Source organism: Scyliorhinus torazame, chromosome 6 (assembly GCF_047496885.1).
Source record: "Scyliorhinus torazame isolate Kashiwa2021f chromosome 6, sScyTor2.1, whole genome shotgun sequence".
Lineage (NCBI taxonomy): Eukaryota > Metazoa > Chordata > Chondrichthyes > Carcharhiniformes > Scyliorhinidae > Scyliorhinus > Scyliorhinus torazame.
This window is the reverse complement of record NC_092712.1, coordinates 196,335,432-196,355,809: the sequence shown is the minus strand read 5'-3', so window position 1 is coordinate 196,355,809 and position 20,378 is coordinate 196,335,432. Positions and strand designations below refer to the sequence as shown.

General features: G+C 43.6%; 1 protein-coding gene across 5 annotated transcripts in view; it reads left to right on the top strand.

Annotated features, from left to right (window-relative positions):
* The window catches only part of igf2bp3 (insulin-like growth factor 2 mRNA binding protein 3), a 198,141-nt gene that overhangs the window by 155,146 nt on the left and 22,617 nt on the right, over positions 1 to 20,378 (top strand). For 2 of the 5 annotated variants that reach the window (XM_072509244.1, XM_072509249.1), the window contains 5 exons: positions 1,249 to 1,314; positions 12,428 to 12,547; positions 14,428 to 14,502; positions 15,682 to 15,813; positions 16,420 to 16,533. In XM_072509244.1, the coding sequence (XP_072365345.1) occupies positions 1,249 to 1,314; positions 12,428 to 12,547; positions 14,428 to 14,502; positions 15,682 to 15,813; positions 16,420 to 16,533 (507 nt within the window). The remainder of the gene's footprint in view (positions 1 to 1,248; positions 1,315 to 12,427; positions 12,548 to 14,427; positions 14,503 to 15,681; positions 15,814 to 16,419; positions 16,534 to 20,378) is intronic. The other 3 variants (XM_072509245.1, XM_072509248.1, XM_072509247.1) reach the window with 3 other exon arrangements.

Sequence of the window (20,378 nt, the reverse complement as noted above, 5' to 3'; positions counted from 1 at the left end):
GTGAAAACCAGAGTTTCAGGTTATCCTTTGAGATTTTGTGACATGCTTACGGGTAACATCAAGGTTTTTAACATTGTATAAAATTAGGAGCACCATAAATAAGTATTACTTATGTTAAGGCTCAATAAACTGCATTAGTTTTGAAACTGTTTATTGGTTGCATTAAGATCCTATACATGTTCCACTGTAATTGATACAATTGAACATTTTGGCACCAATGCCGATGCAGCTTAGCCTGGGCTCAGTATATGTAAATCACTGTATATTTTGTATCATCCGCATAGGGTTGCATTTTGTTTTATTTGGGCTGGTCTGATACAAACACCAATCTTCAATTTTGATTATACTGGATGTTAGAGGTGAAGTGTGCGTCAAATTCAAGAGTTTATTCAGTATGCTGTACCGTGAGGGTATTTGATCCTCCAGATTTGTTGACCTGGATTTTCCCACTTGGTTGTGCTGATTTGTTTTTTTGTTAAAGCAGATTTTGCTGTAAATGGAAAGAAAAGATGTAAAAAATTTTAAGTGCTAATTTCGTTTAGTACAACTGGAATTTCTGCTGTCATTTGCACTGGTTTTAAAACGTGATAGCAGAAACTGACCCCTCCCCCACACACCCCAGACTGAATCAACCACTATTTGAAGTTTCCCGGCCTCTCGGGAGGCTCCAGAAATTCATCAGTTTGTTTAGATGCAAGGACACTGGAACATTTAAAAACCTTTTCTAATTTATTAGAATGGAACTGGTGTGTCCTAATATAGCTAGGAATAGTCCTGTATATTTTGAGACATTTTAAAATCTATTTACTCCACAGGTGGTGGATTGACACTGATTTAGCAAAGCTTATTTTTTAGTGATAAACCAATTGTCAGCTTTATCAATCAGAGTGTACTTTGTTACCATTCTTAATTATTTAAAGGACATTCTAAAGGACGAACCACTTTCAGAACTGATACTTCACCAATTTAGACCTGTTGGGTCTTATAGTCTGTATGCTTTGTTCCTTTTTAATAGCTTCTATAAAATGTAACATGTACTGTATGTAATTTATACAAAAAATAATGTCCTAGGATAATTGTACTTTCTATTTCATTTTGGCTGTTAATATTTTTTGATTATAGAAAAAAACACGTAAAATTCATGTTTCATATCTTCACTGTTTTCCATTTGGCATCTGCAGTAGAAAGCTGAATTGAAATTCTGAGCAGAAACTGAAGTTACTTAAATGACAATTTTCTTTGATTTAGAGCTATCCAAATTTCTGTGATGTGTATGCGCTATCGAGCATTGCTTCAGGGGGCCAGCAACTAGCTGTAAGTGACTATTTTTAGTCTGCTATGCACAGCACTGTTTGCCTGACCTGCTTTCCTGCTGAAGATGTAGTAACAATAGAACTATCTTCACTTTAAAAAAAATATATATATAATCTGCATAAATGGAACTGATTTTGGTGTAATAGGTTTATTGAAGTATTTTATGTCAACAATAAAGGTCTGACATTCATTTATCCCTCATGGTTCACCTGCATAGCCTGTCTTTTGGCAATCTAATTATCTATTTACAATGGTCATGCTGAGATGATGCTTAAAACAAATCTGCAAATTGCAAAGCAGTTATTCATTCTAGTTTTATCTAATTGTCATTGGAATGTTGCTGGAACAGGGCATCTCACTGGACTTTCTTCTGTACTCTTCAGCTCTTTTGCGGGCGGCACGGTAGTGCAGTGATTAGCACTGCTGCCTCACGGCGCTGAGATCCCGGGTTCAATCCTGGCCCCAGGTCACTGTCCATGTGGAGTTTGAACATTCTCCCCGTGCCTGTGTGGGTCTCACCCCCACAACTTAAAAGATATGCATGGTAAGTGGATTGGCCACGCTAAATTGCCCCTTAATTTGGGGGAAAAAATTGGCTCGTCTAAAAAAAAGTTTTAAAGTTCCTCTTTTGCACCGTAGCTTGCTGAAGTACAAACTGATAACGGTGAGATAGGGCATAATGGGGTCTTAGTGAATGGCAGGGCCAACACAGTTTCTTAAAGAAACAGGAACAACTTGGGAGGAGGTGATTAGGGGTAAAAACAAATGCAGAAAGCAACTGAATTGAGAGAGAGAGAAAACAGTGATAAAGTATGATTTTTTTAAAAATTGATATTTCTTTGAAAAAAATCAAGAATTTACGAACTGAAAGAATGAGAATCCACAGTTTAAATCCTTCAATTCTGTGTCAGAGCACTTGACTGACACATTATCAATTATCACGTAGTTAAAAGGTGCTTCCTGCTTTTAGTCACCGCACTTGACATTCATTGTTTAGATTCACAAGCAGGTAATGTGCAAATGTTTGAAAATAATGGGTCGGCTAAGGAGCAGATGCTATTTGTACAAAGCCAATCGGAAGAGTGACATAAATTATTATCGGCATATTCTGAAGATTGACAACTCTCAGCATTTCTCAAACTACTGAAGGCGATGAAATTGATTTGCATCATTAATACATCAACTTTACAGCAGAGTCCAACCCATTTAATGGATAAGCCAGCACCAATATTTCTTCCTTTTTGTTTCGAAGATATGCATGTAGGAAAAAAAATAATTATTTCGCCCAAGATGTTGATGCTTTTTGTTATAGATTACCACAGTTTTTGAACCACCCAACAGAAGAATCTCCGAATTACTGAAATGTACTACGGTTGGTCTTGAATTATCAAAGGATACTCTGATGAAAATAGCGCCTTGTGTCAATCACTGGTTATAGTTGCCATCACCCCTTTGTTTGAAGAAGTGTCATGCCTATCTCTATACTCGGCAAATTATCTGGATCTGGTAACACGAGGAAAATTCTAGGAGAAAATCTGGATTTAATCCTCTATCGTGACCTATTTGGGCATTTCACTTCACTTAATCCAGGACGTGAAACAGCAAATTCCAAGCAAATAACATGTGATGATTGGATGTGGATTAAAGCATGAGCAACAGGACCATCCTTTTTTCAAATGTATTCTTGGGATTTTGGCTGGATTCTCAAGAATTTTAGAGAATGACAGAACTAATTTGAACTTCGATGGCAAGATTTCCACCAACTCGTTAAACTGTAACCAATTTCTTAATGCACAATAATTTAAAACTATCCAACTACTGTATTCAAAAGAGCTGAATGCCAGAGGTGAGGCGAGAGTGCCTGCCCTTGACACCGAGGCAGCATTTGACCGTGTATGGCATCAAGGAGCCCTAGCTAAACTGGAGTCAATGGGGAGGGTGCGGGGGGACTGGTTGTGGTGGTTGGAGGTCAATCTCAGCTCCAGGACATCATTACAGGAGTTCCTCTGGGTAGTGTCCTAGGTTCAACCATCTTCAGCTGCTTCATCAATGACATCCATTCCATCATAAGGTCAGAAGTGTGGGTGTTTAGGGCACAGTTAGAAGTCTTACAACACCAGGTTAAAGTCCAGCAGGTTTGTTTCAAATCACTAGCTTTCGGAGCACTGCTCCTTCCTCAGGTGAATGTGCAGTGCTCCGAAAGCTAATGATTTTAAAACAAACCTGTTGGACTTTAACCTGGTGTTGTAAGACTTCTTATTGTGCTCACCCCAGTCCAACACCGGCATCTTCACATCATGTTTAGGGCATCATGGTGGCACAGTGGTTAGCATTGCTGCCTACGGTGCTGTGGGTCACTGGCCGTGTGGCGTTTGCACATTCTCCCCGTGTCTGTGTGGGTTTTGCCCCCACAACCCAAAAGATGTGCAGGATAGGTGGATTGGCCACGCTAAATTGCCGCTTAATTGGGGGGAAAAAATAATTAGGTACTCTAAATTTATTTTAAAAGATGGCAGATGACTGCATAATGTTCAGAACCATTTGCAACTCCTCAGATAATGAAACATGTCCAAATGCAGCAAGACCTGGACAATATCCAGGCTTGGGCTGACAAGTGGGGAGTTACATTTGTACTGAACAAGGGCCAGGCAATGACCATCTTCTTGTCTCCTTCTCTTTCCCGCCCCACAAAGCCTGTCCACTGTCTTCAAGGCACAAGTCAGGAGTGTAATGGAATACTCTCCACTTGCCTGGATGCGTGCAGCTCCAAAAACACTCAAAGCTTGACACCATCCAGGACAAAGCAGCCAGCTTGATTGCACCCCCTTCCACAAACATCCAATCTCTCCACCACTGATGAACAGTGGCAGCCGTGTGTGCCTGCTACAAGATGCACTGCAGGAACTTGCCAAGCACCTCAGATAGCACCTTCCGAACCCACGGCAACTGAGATCTGGAAGGACAAGAACAGCAGATATCTGGGAATCCCACCACCTGGAGGTTCTCCCGCAAGTCACTCACCACCCTGACTTGGAAATGTATCGCCGTTCCTTCACTGTAGCTGGGGCAACACCCTAGAACTCCCTCCCTAACAGCACAATGGGTGTACATAGCAACGGCAACTCAACACCTTCTGAAGGGCAACTAGGGATGGGCAACAAATGCTAGCCTAACCACTGATGCCCACATCCTGTAAATTAATTTATAAAAAAAAAAAAATTCAATCAGACGTTTGCTTTTTGGATTCCTTCTTTCCAGACATTTGCAGGATTAACTCGATGCAGTTGCACAGAAAAATGTTTTGAATGTGTGACATTACTGACTTGCATTAATTTGCAATTAATTTACATTAATTGGCAACATGCTCATGAGGAGCTGGGGGCTGTGCTGTAATAGGGTCTTTGGGGAATGTCAGAGGCACAGAAATTAGCTGTGGGCTTTCTGAAGTGGATTTCGAGCCTGAGCTGGTATCAGGGTTTGAGCAAAAAAGGAGGATTTTTGAATGGTTCCTAAAACTAGGAGGGTGAATGCAAAGATGGATGAATTAAGGAAGTATTTTGCGTTGGTCTTCACTATATAGGACGCAAGTAGAAGCCCAGCAATAGCTGTAAATCAGGTAATGGAAGGGAGGGACGAATTTGAAAATTACAATCTCCAGGGAAGTGGTGTTGAGCAAATTCTTGGAGCTGCAGGCTGACATCCACGGGTCCAGTTGGACTTCACCCTAAGATCTTGAAAGAAATGGCTGGTAAGAAAGTTGATGCGTTAGTTTTAATTTTCCAAAATTCCCCAGGTTTGGGAAGATTCAATTTGATTTGAATAAACAAATGTAACTCCTTTATTCAAAAAGGGAAGGAGACAAAGAAGGAAACTACAGGCCAGTTTGCCTAACATCTATCACAGGGAATATGTTAGAAGCTGTTATTAAAGACATTATAGAAGGGCACTTCGAAGAATTCAAGGCCATTTGGCAGAGTCAATATGGTTTTGTGGGAGGGAAATAAAGTTTACCTAATTTATTGGGGATCTTTAAAGGAATCTCACATGTTGTGGATTAAGGGGATATACTGTGCTTAGATTTTCTGAATGCAATTGATGACACCACATCAAAAGTTGTTGTAGAAAATAAATGCTCATCATGTAGAGGTAACATATGGGCATGGATTGAAGATTGGCCAACTAACAGGTTAGCATAAATAAGTATTTTTCTGGTTGGCAGGATATAACAATTGGTATGGCACAGATCAGTGCTGGGGCCTCAACCTTTCACAATTTATATAAATGACTTGCATGAAGGGACTGAAGGTATAGTTGCTCAATTTGCTGATGACATTAAGGTGGGTATGAAAGTAAATTTTGAAGAGGAGACGAGGAGGCTACAAAGGACCATAGGTTGAGTTTGCAACGGTCTGGCAAATGGAGTATAATGTGGGCAAATGTGAAATTGTCCATTTTGGCAAGAAGAATAAAAAAGAAGCCTATAATCTGAATGGTGAGAGATTGCAGTGCTCGGGTGTAGAGAATCTGGGTGTCCTAATGCATGAGTCACAAAGGCTAGTATGCAATTACACCGGTAATTAGGAAAGCCAATAGAATGTTATCGTTTATTGTGAGGGGAATTGATTATAATAGTTGTGAGGTTATGCTTCAGTTGTACAGGGCATTGACGAGACCACATTGGGAGTATGGTGTACAGTATTGGCCTCCTATTTAAGGAAAGCCGTAAATGCAACAGGAGTATAGAAAAAGTTTACTAAACTACCAGGAATGGATGGGTTGCCTAATGATAAAAGCTTGGTCAGGTTAGGCTTGTACCTACTGGAATTTAAGGGGCATCTTGATCCAAACCTTTAAGATCCTGTGGCGTCTTGACAGGGTGGATATGGTAAGGCTGTTTACTCTTGTTGGAGAATCTAGAACGAGGGCTCACTTTAAGAATAAGGGGTCGCTCATTTAAGACAAATGAGAATTTTTTTTTCGGGTCTTAGGAACTCCTCAAAAGACAGTGGGAGCAGAGCCCTTGAATATTTTTTAAATGTTTTTATTGGCTTTTCATTATTTAGCTAATCAGTGTGTATGGAGCACATTGTGAAGAGCACTGTCATAACGGTGTTAGATGTAAGACATAACATAATCCAACTCTAATCCACCGAAAATATTTTACAAGTTTCCATCTGGGGGGGCGGGGGGGTGCCGCTCTTCTTCCCCTCCCACCCCCCCATGCAGGGTGTGGTCAGTGTGTGTGTGTGTGTATATACCTTTGTTCTACCCTTTAACCTTGTGACCCTGCTTTTGGGTCCTTGGCAGTGTGTTTTCGACCTTCCTGCTCTGTGGATATAACCCCCCCCCCCCCCAAGCTCTATTGGTTGTTGGCCAAAAACAGGTCCTGGAACAAGTTGGTGAATTAATTGGAAGCTCTCTTCCGACCCCCGGATGGTGAACTTGCTTTTCCCTAGTTGGAGAAGTTCCAAAGGTCGGACAATCATTCTGCAGCTTTGGGTGGCACTGCTGATCGCCAGTCGAGCATTATTCTTTGGGGCAATTAGGGAGGCAAAGACATCTGTTACCCTTCCCATGAAGAATTCTGGCTGTTCCAAGATCCCAAAGACTGCCATTTTGGGGCATGGCTCCATGCTAACCCCACAATCCTGGATTTTGCCTCAAAGCAGGCTTTCCAGAACCCAACAGGTCTGGGGCATGCTCCGAACATGTGGATGTGGTTGGCCAGGCCTCCCTGGCACCATTCGCGTTTGTCCTCCATCTCCGGCAAGAACCTGCTTATTCAGGTTCTGCTTATGTGTGCTCTGTGTACCACCAGCTGTATTAGGCTTAGCCTTGTGGAGGTGGAGTTTTCCCTGTTCAGTGCTTCGCTCGAGTCCCCACCCTACTTATTTCCCTAGTTCTTCATCCCAATTTTCTCTTGTCTCATCCAGCAGGGAATATGCATCCTCCAAGGTTGCCCATACAGGTCCCTGCAGTTCCCCCTCCGTACGTTGCCCGCACCCAACAGCTCTACCAGTGAATGTCCCGGCGTCCATGGGTACGTCGTCATTTCCCTATGGAGGACGTTTTTGATCTGTTTGTGCCACAGCTCGTTCCCGTTGGGCAGTTGCAACTTCTGTCAGTTCTTCTAGCATCGCTCGTCTATCGTCCATGTAAAAGTAGCTAATTGTCAATGTCCGTGCCCCCCCCCCCCCCCCCCCCCCCCCACCTCCCAAATCCTGTCTCTGCCTTTTAACGCAACTATCCAATGTGGCTAGCGTGAACCTGTGAATGCTGCAGATAGGGGTCATGGTGGCCATTTCGGTCAGGCCAAAGTGTTGCCGTAATTGGTTCCATGCCCAGAGCGTGGCTATTACCTATGGGCTTGTTGAGTGGAAGGGGATGGGAGCGCTGTTGTGGCAAGAGCTCGGAGCGTACCTATTGCAGGAGCTCTCCTCCACCCTTACCCATTCAGCTTCCGGCTCCCTTACCCATCCCCTCACTCTTTCTGCTGTAAGAAGTCTTACACATCAGGTTAAAGTCCAAACCTGTGCTCATCCCAGTCCAACGCCGGCATCTCCATATCTTTCTGTTGCGGCCAGCATCACTTTGTCGACTGTGTTACAAAAGGCCTTTGGGATGTTGATAGGTATGGATCTGATCAGGAAGAGGAACCTGGGCAGCACCTTCATCTTGATCCTCACCCTCCCCATCAGGGAGAGTGGGAATGTGTCCCATCTCTGCAGGTCCTTCTTGTCAGGTTCCATTTGTCAATCTGTGTCGTCGTGAGCAATTTGCATCCCCAAGTAGCGGGGATCTTTTGGTCTTGTTTGAACGGCAGTCCCACCAGCTCTGCTCCTCTCCTTTGCAGGTTCACTGGGAAGATTTCACTTTTGCTCGGGTTGAGTTTGTAGCCTAGGAAAGCTGCAAACTCTTTTGATCGCCTCCATGCTGCGGGGGTCCGAGACATAGAGGAGCAGGTCATCCGCATAGTGAGACTTTGTTCTCTGTTCCCTCTCTGGAGAACCTTCCAATTTTTCATTGTTCTGAGGATGAGTGCCAGGGCAAATAAGAGGCGGGAACAGTGCGCATCCCTACCTTGTGCAGCTGGAAGTATTTAGAACTGGTGGTGGTGTTCCGCACACTCGCCATGGGAGCGCTGTACAGACATTTCACCATGTGGTGAACCCTGCTCCAAGCCGAACTTCTCCATTAACTCTACAAGGTACTTCCACACTGACTCTATTGAAGGCCCTTTCTGCATCCAAGGAGATGATGGACCTCTGGTCTTCTCTCCCCAGATGAGGTCATTATCACGTTCAGCAGGCGCATTCAGATGTTCGATGTTTGCTGCCTACTCTTAACAAAGCTCGCCTGGTCCTGTGCGACCACCTCTGGTACGCAGTTCTTCAGTTTCCTAGCCAGGATGTTGGCCAATATTTTCACATCTACATTGAGCAGCGAGATGGGTCTATAGGACCCACATTCAGCCGGGTCTTTGCATTTGTTAGGTATCAGCGAGATTGAGGCTTGTGCAAGCGTTGGAGGCAGAATGCCCCTTGCTAGCAAGTCTGTGAATATCGCCTGCATGTGCGGGGCCTGTGTTGCCGCAAATGTTTTGTGGAAGTCCGCCGGGAATCCATCTGGTCCTGGTGTCTTCCCCGCCTGCATGGAGTTAATACCCTCCCATGTCTTCTCCCAGATCTAATGGTGCTTCCAGCTCTCTTCTCTCCCCCCCCCCCCCCCCCCCCCCCCCCCCCAAACCACAATGACTGACATGCCCAGTCCATTGAGGAACTTCTTCATCCCTAAGTCCCGTTTGATAGTGGGGTTCAGAGGTGTACAGCCACTGGTAGGTTTGTCGACTCCGCTATCAGTCTGTCATTGTCCCAAATCTGTTATTTCCCTCGTGGGCTGCCTGCATTCTCAGCTAGCATGCCAGCAGGTTGCTGGCTTTGTCCCCATATTCGTAAAGGCGGAATACCTTCTGGAGACAGGACACATGTTCTTCAGGGGTCGTGGACCATATGATGATGTCGACCATGTACACACCATCCCCTTCAATGCCTTCCATCATCTGCTCCATGATGCGATGGAATATCTCCGATGCCGAGATGATGCCAAATGGCATGCGATTGTAGCAGTATCTGCCAAAAGGCGTGTTGAAGGTGCAAAGCCTTCTGCTGGACTCTTCCAGCTGGATTTGCCAAAATCCCTGTGATGCATCCAATTTGGTGAAGAACTGCGTATGTGCCATCTCACTCGTGAGTTCCTCCCGCTTCAGGATGGGGTAGTGTTCTCGCATGATATTCTTATTGAGATTCTTGGGATCAATGCAGATGCGCAGGTCCCCCGAAGGCTTCGTTACGCACCATCGAGCTGACCCAGTCAGTCGGTTCGGTGACCTTGGATATGATGCCTTTTTGCCGAAGATCCTTGAGCTGTGCCTTCAGGCGCTCTCTCAGTGGAGCAGGGACTCGTCGTGGTGCGTGGACCACTGGTTTGGCATCAGGTCATAGCAGAATCTTGTATCGATACGGCAGCCTGCCCATCCCGTTGAGCACATCTGGATACTGGGCGAGGATGTCGTCGATGCTGGCCTGAAGATCCACATGGGAGGATGTCGTGGTGTAAACCCTTTGAATGAGGTTCAGCTGCTTGCAGGCGTGCGCACCTAGTAGGGATGCCCTGTCCGGCATAACTATTTCAAAGCGTAATCGTGCTTGTGTGCGTCGGTTGGATACGTGCAGATGGCAGGATTCCAGTGCCGTTATGGCATTCCCATTGTAATCCAGGAACTTGCAGGCAGCTTGCAGACTTTCATCACTGCTCGCCATTCATCCTCTGAATCCACAGCTAGGATTGACTGGACTTGCGATGAGTCTGGTGTGGTATATTAACACATTGTAATAATGCCCACACTGTAGGCGTTGTCCAGGCATTCATTCACCTGGACCCATTGCACTGCCGGGATCAGAATTCTGTAGGCATTGTTGCACGCTCCGGATGCGCCGTCGTCTGAATTGGGGGCACTGGCACAGGGCTGCATAGTGGTCGGCTTCCTGCAGTTTAAATAGCGTCTGCCTCTTGCAGGGCAGTGTTTCTTTAAATGGGCGGTGCCACAGTTCGAACACGTCATGCGTCGGCGTCCTGGCACCCCGTGCGTCGTTGCACGTGCACCTGCGCAGTGCGGGCTACGGCCGCTTTGTTATCCCGTTCGCATCGCGCACGAGTCGGGTCCCGGGAAGAGCGCGCAAAATGGCCACTTTCGTCAATGTTGAGGCGCTGCATCCGGGAGATGGCCTGCACACTCTCCGCCTCGTGGGAGGCTAGTTTATCATTTTCTGGCGTTTTGTACTGGGAATAGTGATTTTCAGCATGCTCATGCACTGCATGTTTCAATCGTGACTGGCAGGGTCATATGCTTGATCTTCAGTAACTGCTCCCGCAGAGGATCAGCGTGATCTCCAAAAACGATTTGGTCTCTGATCATGGAGTCAGTGATCTCACCGAAGTTGCAGGTTTGCGCAAGCAGTCTTAGGTTAGTTAAATATGAGTTGAAGGATTCGTCTTTACCTTGCAATCGCTGCTTGAATATGTAGCGCTCGAAGATTTTGTTGGTGTCCACCTCACAGTGGCTGTCAAACTTGTCCAGGATTGTCTGAAACTTTGGCTTGTCCTGGTCTTCGGCGAAGTGAAAGGAGTTGAATATTTCCAAGGCATGATCACCCGCTGTGGTTAGGAAAAGAGCAATCTTCCGTGCATCAGACGCACCATTGAGGTCTGATGCTTCGACGTAAAGCTGAAATTTCTGCTTGAATGTCCGCCAGTTGGCACTGAGTTTGCCGGAGGTCCTGAGCTGGTGAGGAGCCGGAATCGTTTCCATTGTGCCGGTATCCATTTGCAGGTTGTCACGGATCTTGCTGCGTTGAACTAACTGGATTGAACAGACTCCTGGAGTTACATGTTGTGTTATGTAATTTGGAATAACACAAGCTGCCACTTGATGCAGTTTTGAGTAAAAGATGCTCCAGACTTTGAAGTGAGTTCAATGTGTTTTATTGAACTATTAGCACAGTTCTCAATGAGTTTGACTCTCTGCTAATCTGAATGTAGTAACTCTGTCTAACTGAGCCAACCTTGCTCTAAACCACGTGCTGGAGTGTGATGCTGAGGATACACCCTGTCTCACTCTGTAGATATTGGTCTGTGGAAAGAGGCGGGGTGTGAGTGCCTCATCCCTTTTATAGTAAGATACCACCCATGAGTGTCCTGACTGCTCATTGGTCGTGTCCTATTCTATGTATTCATTTGCTGCATGTTTGCATATCATGACAGCTAACACAAGTTGATCATTTCTAGACCGGAGAAAGAAAACAGGCTTGCATTTGTACAGTGATTTTCGAAACCTTGGGGCATCTCAAAAGCACTTCACAGTCAATTAAGTACTTTAAAAAGTACTTAAAATTGAAGCTACTGTTTATAATATAGGCAATGCAAATATGCAAACCTATACCGGTCTAATTTGCACATAGTCTGCCCATTACTTTGGCTATTGAAGTTGGTCAAAGTTTTTTTAAAAATAATAATTTTGTATGGGCAAATGTAAACTATGGAGTTGGGAAGGAGAAAGACTTTTAACAACTGATGAAAGGAAACAGAAGCAGTTCCTTGGACGTGAACCAACTTCAAGAGCAAGTCATCCAGGCAGTGTTTCTTTTCCCAACAAACATCAGACTTTGGAGGACAAAACATATACATTTAGGTTTTGACTTGATTTGTTTTCTCTTCTGGCTAGTGCAATCTTGTGCCCTTTTATCAATTAATATGTATGGATCTGTCGGCAGTTATTTCCATTTAGAATTTAAATAATTGGATTCCTCAAAAGGAAGTGGGATTTTATTTTGTGTTTAGTTTGGCCTAACTTAACAATAAGAGTGCAAGTTTACCATCTCCATGCTGGCAGAAGGGGGAAAGGAAATTGTGGAGAATGTCAGATTAATTGGTTCTTGGCCAGCATAGAGACATGGGAAAATGTATAGATGCAGTATTAAAAAAAATGATCTGAGAATCTTGTGTATAAACTATTAGTTGTGTTGTTTGTACATAAGCTACTCTATATTAATTGCAGCAGCAGTCCGAATCTGAAACGGTTCACGTTTTCATCCCTGCCCTGGCTGTAGGTGCAATTATTGGCAAGAAGGGGCAACATATCAAACAACTCTCTCGCTATGCATCAGCTTCCATTAAGGTAACTAATACATTATATTGACTTTTCTTTAACAGACCTCTAAAAATGGAGATACAGAAGCAAAATATTGCAGATGCCGGAAATCTGAGATGAAATCAAAAAAGTGTTGTAAATTCTCAGCAGGTCGGGCAGCATTTGTGGAGAAAAAGTGTCAACATGAAATGTCATAACATGCCATTTTAGGGGGGCAGCACGGCGGCACAGTGGATAGCACTGCTGCCTCATGGCGCCGAGGTCCCAGGTTCAATCCTGGCTCTGGGTCATTATCCATGTGGAGTTTGCACATTCTCCCCGTGTTTGCATGCGTTTCGCCCTCACAACCCAAAGATGGGCAGGGTAGGTGGATTGGCCACGCTAAATTTCCCCTTAATTGGAAAACATTAATTGGGTACTCTATATTTATATTTTTTTAAAACATGCCATTTTAGCACTGTATCTCAACCGATTCTGCCTGACCCTGCTGACATTTCCAGCAATGTTTCATAATCAAAACTTGAGATATTTGACTAAGTAAATTGCAATCATTTTGAAATGCTTACAGAATATTTTTGATTAAAGCTGCATTTGATATGCCTGAGTGTTCAATTTCTTTTTTTGTTTATTATTTTTGACACTCCGCCAATGTGCTTCTTTATAAACCACCTGAGCATTAATGTTTCCCTAGTAAATCCCATTATTTGATCGTTCATCTTTACCAGGTCACCGAATAAATATCTAAGCTAACTTGAATTTAATTGTTTAGAACATCGACTTGATGTGCCGGTTACCCATTCCCAATTGTCTTCACTCCACCAGTGGCAGTCAAGCCTTCAGCTATCATGGCTCTAAACTCTGGAGTTTACTCCCTAAACCCTTCTGTCTATATGTCTCTTTCAAGAAACTCCTTGAAACCTGTCACTGGCAATGTTTCTGGTCACCTTCCCCCAAATAAATTCTTGCATGTTTTTAAGTGAATTTTTATTTGAAAATACCTCTAATGAGGTGCCTTGGGATGTTTTATACATTGAAAGCACTGAGTAACTGCAAGTTGTTCGTAGCTTGAAGTATGTTGCTGCTGGGTATCCTTTAAATAGAATATAGTGCTTTATTCGAGCCCCATCTTTGAGCTTTCACCTCCATTTACCGCATTTGTAGAGATATGCCAGCTAAAATGTGAAAATATATGGGTTAACTCATCACTGTTGACTGTCTAAATCAAGATGGAATTGAACAAGCTTAATCAGATAAACTGTATTCCATACTGTAATTGTGAAGTGTATAGGATTGTGGGAAAAATGAATATAATTCTGGCAAATGAAATTCTTCAGTGCAGGTGATTTGCAATAAATTTAATCAAAAAATTAAGTGGTAATGTCATTGAACGTTATGGGAAGATGCTTAGATTCTCGTTGGAGATGGTCATTGCCTGCCAGTTGTGAGTCCAAGCCTTAATGTTGTCCAGATCTTGCTGCATATGTATAATCATAGAATCCCTACAGTACAGAAGGAGGCCTTTCGGCTTATCGAGTCTCCACCCTCTCTTTTTGAACTACCTAGGCCTATTCCTGCAATGCCACCATAAGGGGCAATTTATCATGGACAATCCACCTAACCTGCATATCTTTGACCTATGGGAGGAACCAGGAGAAAACCCACACAGGCCCAGGGAGAAGGTGCAAACTCCACGCAATCACCCGAGATCAGAATCTAACCCGGGTCCCTGGTGCTGTGAGGCAGCAGTGCTAACCACTGTGCCACCATGCCACCACATGACTGCTTCTTTGCAGGGAAAGTACCATGAATCTTTAGTGGCAGGAAGAAGTAACTTTGTGTTGGTTGATACTTCTTTGTATGATCATTCTCTAAAGGTACTCTCGGTATTCATCAATGTTATATTGCAGATTGCTCCTGCAGAAGGCCCAGATGCTAAACAGCGAATGGTGATCATCTCTGGGCAGCCTGAAGCTCAGTTTAAGGTAAATTCTCTGAAACAGTATAAATCTGCGAATCTTTTTCTTTGTTTGTATTTAAAATGTTGATGGTTGCTTGGGGGTTGGTGGGAGGAAGGAATTGTTGGTCAGGGGATTGACATTGTATTTGTTACTGTTGATTGTTGGTGGGTGTAAATTTGGATGAAAATGTGAAAAAGGAGGAGAATACAAATATTTATTTAAAAGAAACAGTATAAATCTGCATCAGGAAGCACCGTTTTTCAATTCCAATCAGACATGAGTACCAGATACAATCCATTCTTCATGCACAATCTCAGTAAATATTAATATAAAGTTAACATCAGCCTTGATGGTTGGGACAGATTAGAACCCTGTCAGAAAAACTTATTTTTATCACTTTATTAAAAGTTTTTAAATTTCAGTGTACCTTTTGGATACAAAATGTTACCCTCAACCTGCTGACCAATTGAACATGTTACTGATCTGAGCCCTTCAGCAGATTCTGTAATAGTCAAAGCTGTGGCAGTCACAGGGTTTAGTTTGCCTATTCCATCTCACCATTGATTTTTAATACGAGTTGGGCTATGATTAAATAGATGTCCAGTATTTTTGTTGAACACCTTTGTGGAGCAGTGCTAAAGGGCGGCATGGTAGCACGGTGGTTAGCACTGTTGTTTCACAGCGCCAGGAACCCAAGTTCGATTCCCAGCGTGGGCAACTGTCTGTGCGGAATCTGCACGTCCTCCCCGTGTCTGCATGGGTTTCCTCTGGGTGCTCCGATTTCCTCCCTCGAGTCCCAAAAGACGTGCATGTTAGGTAAATTGGACATTCTGATTTCTCCCTCTGTGTACCCGAAAAGGCGCCGGAGTGTGGCGACTGGGAGATTTTCATAGTAACTTCATTGCAGTGTTAATGTCAGCCGACTCACGATAGTAATAAAGATTATATAATTATGACCTACATCATGCCTTAATTTACTGCCATAATAAATTATTGGAATTTCTGCATCATAAAAAGTTGTCAGCAAATTCAGCCCATGTCCTGTTTAAAAGTAAGAGCTAAATTTTCTACCTGTGGTCAATTTGGTGAATTTTTAAAATTTCAGTTTATTGTCATGAAAATGTTGCCATGTCAGAGTTGTAGACAATATGCTCAGATCTTGGAATGGGAACTATTGCAGTTGCAAAATATTTTGTTCTGCAGGCTCAAGGAAGAATCTATAATAAACTGAAAGAAGAGAACTTCTTTGGACCCAAAGAAGAAGTGAAATTAGAGACCCATATCAAAGTGCCAAGCCATGCTGCTGGTAGAGTTATTGGGAAAGGAGGCAAAACGGTGAGTACTGGGTTGTAGTGAAATGTATACTTTGACTATGGAATAAATCCACTTTAATGTTGTTGTAGTCTGAGAGAAATGAGGATATGCAACTTATTTGCCCACTCTGTACCATGTTGTGATTTGATGAAGACCTACACGATGCATCCCACAGTTTGGTGTTATCGGAAAATTTCAAAATCAGGCCTTGCTGTGTCCGGCTCCTTTTTTATAAATCCATGCTGAGTAATTTTGCTTATATTCTCTGCCTGAAATTTACCAATAATATTGAGATAACTATAACATTGAGATATACCTGTTCTAAGGGCTCCAATTAGTCCAATCTCTGTGAAGGTAGGAATTATGTTGATCTCCACTCCTGGCACTTTCTTTTCCTGCTGAATTTTATATATCGATACTGGTGTCTCTGCTGTTTGAAATAACACTTTTGGGTCCTTTATAAGTTGGATCATAAATTCAAAATGTTTTGAAATATTTGAAAGTATATATATTTGAAATATGTATGTATATAATATATTTATATTTAAAATATTAAATATATATTTGAAATATTTTGTAATGTGTTTGTATGTCCATACAAGTAATTTAAGTTTGTTAATTAAAAAGGTAAATGAACTACAGAACTTGACCAGTGCAGAAGTAGTAGTTCCTCGTGATCAAACGCCAGATGAAAATGATCAGGTTATTGTGAAAATCACTGGTCACTTCTTTGCAAGTCAGGTAAGATGATGTAACTGCCTAATTTCCTGTTGATCGATTTGCGTCTTGCTATGTCTACCTTTGACCATGATACACAAACTCTTCATTTGGTAGGAATGTTTCTGTGTACACGGGGAACTGAATGTGGTTCAACGTTTTGCCTCACTTTTCAACATTTTATGATGGGGATATCTCTGCCGGGGCAGCTGAATTCTGTTGCGATATATCTATCTGTTAAAATTTCAACTCACATTTGACTATTTTACTCCAGTAATTGGGCTGAACTGTTGGTAGCAGTGCAGATCTAGCTGGATTAGTTATTTCTTCCATTCACTAGCAGTTTAAAAGAAAACAAATCAGATGTTGAGATTACTGCTTAAATCTGCACCAAAATCAGGGAAAGCGGCTGAATATGTACAATCTGCAGTTGGATTGGATTGAATTTGTTTATTGTCACCTGTACCGAGGTACAGTGAAAAGTATTTTTATGCGAGCAGCTCAACAGATCATTAAGTACATGAAAAGAAAAGGAAATAAAAGAAAATACATAATGGGGCAACACAAGGTAGAGGTTAGTAATAATGTTAGCCTTAGAATTCAATTCTAAGATAAATAGGTTATAGGTTAGTGATTAAAGGCAGAATAGTAAACCTTAGAATTGGGTGGATTTTGGACACCGGTAAAGATTGATGTAAAAATTGATAAGGGGGACAAAATAGAATGAGCAAGATATATAAAAGCAGATTGCAAAATCTTTTACAAGTATGTTATTTAAAAAAAAAAAATTATTTTTATTTTTTTAAAGTAATGCAAGTAAATGTTGGTGTCCAAGACAGGAGAAATTGTAATGGGGAATATGTAAATGGCAGAAATGTTAAACAAATTGTGTCCCAGTCTTTACAACAGGAGAGACACTGTACAAAAATAATGGGAAACCAAGGATCTAGTGAGATTAAGGAAGTTGAAGTAATTAATATTATAGAGGAAAGAGTACTGGAGAAAATTAATTGGGACTGAAAGCTGACAAATAATTGAGACTGACGACCTACATCCCAGCGCATTCTGGGATGGCTGTAAAGATGATGGATGCGGACTTCTGGTGGCGGCAGTGTGGTGAGCAGTCACACATGCGCTGGTTCCCACCAGGGTTTTGTTTCTTTGGCCCTTTCTGCCCAGTTAATGGTTGATTTTCAGGCAGAAATTGGTGTAATTTGATTAAATAAGCCCCCCCTCGCTCAAATATTGTCAGCATAAGTAGTTCAAAGCAAGAGATCTGGCAAGGGAATTTCGATCGATTTAGAATGTTCCTAGATCCTCAGCAGGGGGAACATGGCAGCAGCTTCGGAAGAGTTTGTGGCCCCTTTGAGAAGTTGGTTAGCTTGCTAACCGATGCATTTATGAAGCAGCGGCAGGTGTTGACTGAGGATCTGCAGAAGGCAATGGAGGGGGCTTTGGCCCCAATTTGGGCAACTGTGGATAAGATGGACCAGCAGATAGAAGTACATGGGGCAACAATAAGGAAGGTTGAGGTGGCACTCTCTGACTACAGTGTTTGGATTGCCTCCTTGGAGGCAGAGAGGGCGGGGGAGCAGTGGGCGCAAAAGGCCATGGTTCACAACCTGGAGCACTGCTCTAGACTGCAAAACTTAAGGATCATCGGCCCTTGGAAAGAGCACCCTACATAAGCCCAGGCTTCCACCCTAACCCCGTAAGCCAGTAACCCCACCTACCCTTTTTGGACACTTAAGGGCAATTTAGCATGGCCAATCCACCGGACCTGTACATCTTTGGACTGTGGGAGGAAACCGGAGCACCTGGAGAATACCCATACAGACATGGGGAGAAAGTGCAAACTCCGCACAGTCACCCGAGGTTGGAATTGAACCTGGGACCCAGGAGCTGTGAGACAGCAGTGCTTGCCACTGTGCCGCCCCATGTTTGGAAAGTTGACGGGAAAGGGGGTCTTCTTGACCCCCCCCCCATCTGAGTTGGACTGCGCTACTAGATCGCTGAGGCAGAAGGCCAGATCGGGCGATTTATAGTCAGGTTTCAGCGATACCTGGCAGGTCTGAGGTGGGCGAAGGACCATCAAAACTGTAGATAGGAAGGTCAAGCCATCAGAATATATCAGAGCTGGTGAGAAGGCGTGCAGTATTTAATGAGGACAAAGCCTCCCTGTACAGGAGCAACGTGAGGTTTGGTGTGGTGTGGCTCGTCTTTGGGTAACTTTCGAGGACAGAGACTATTATTTTATTGCGCCAGAGGATGCAACTGAGTTTGTCAGGAAGCACGGATTGGGGGTGAACTGAAAGAGCTTGAGGACTAGGAGTTTGTTCATTAAGTTCATTTGTATTTGTATCTTGTGGGGAATTTTTGTGAAGGGGGAGGGATTGGTGTTCTGCCTGGACTTGTTGGTGGATATCCATTCTGGGTGAAGTTGGGGTTTGTACATTGCACTTAGTATTATTTTGGGGGGTGGGGGACTGGGTGCTCTTTTTCCCTCTGGGGATCTGTACTAAAGTTTGTGGTTTGGGTGGGGAGTTGATTGTTGGTATATTGTGTTGACTTTGATTTTTACCCTGTGCGGTAGTCACCCTGCTAGCCGTGTAGCTAGTTGATGGGAGCGGAGAAGGGGAATGTCTGCAGCTTGTTACCATGGAGGCTTTTTTGATTTTTTTAAGATAATGAGCTTAGGCTTTTTGTTTCTGTTTTGATTGGGACGGGGGAGGGGCTTTTAGTTCTTCTGTTGATTTGTTGGTATTTAGGGTGGGTTTAGGAGGTGGGAGGGGAGACTGCTGACGGTGATGATTTTTTTTTGGTGCTGGCTTTATGGGGGGGGGGGGGGGGGGGTTGGTGGTCACCTTGAGCAGACCTGGAGCTGGTACAGCTTTAGGCACGGCTGAATTGCCTCCGGGTAAATATGGCTAATTCTGGGTTGGGCCGGGGGTTGCCAGAGGCCCCCGATCTGGTTGATAACCTGGAATGTGAGGGGGTTAAATGGCCCAGTAAACTATTCTTTTGTTTTGGTCCTGCATTTTATGGGGGATGTGGCGGTCATCTTGAGTGAGCCTGGAGCTGGCGCAGGTTGAGGCACTGCTGGATTGGCTCACAGTGTGGATATTAGCACAGTGGTTAGCACTGTTGCTTCACAGCTCCAGGGCCGATTCCCACTTGGGTCACTGCCTGTGTGGAGTCTGCACGCTCTCTCCGTGTCTGCGTGAATTTCCTCCGGGTGCTCCGGTTTCTCCCTTCAAATCCCAAAAGACGCACTTGTTAGGTGAATTGGACATTCTGAATTCTCCCTCTGTACATGGACAAGCGCCGGAATGTGGCGACTAGGGTTTTTTCACAATAATTTCATTGCAGTGTTAATGTAAGCCTATTTGCGACAATAATAAAGATAATTATTATATGGTGGATAGGGCTAATCCTGGGGTTGCCCGATGCCCTGATCCGGTTGATAACCTGGAATTTGAGGGGGTTAAATGGTCCAGTAAAAAGGTCCTGGGTGTTTATGCATGTTTACGCACTTTATGTTTGAAGGCAAATATGTTTTTTTTTTTAACAGGAGACTTATTTAAGAATTAAAGATCAAACGAGGTTGCGGAAGGGATGACTGGGGCAGTTTTGATTGTAGGGCACCGGGGGGGGGGGGGGGGGGGTGCAGGGCAGTGTTGATTAATGAAAAGTGGCTTTTTCTCCGGCAATATATTGGCATTCTCAGGTGGAGGGTATGGAGTAGTCTGGGTCTTTGTGCACGTTGGTGGCGCTGGCCAATGTGTATGCACTGAACTGGGATGACGAGGCATTCATTGGCAAGGTGTTAGCCCCGGTGTGCTGCCCTTGGGATTGCAGGATAAGGTGCT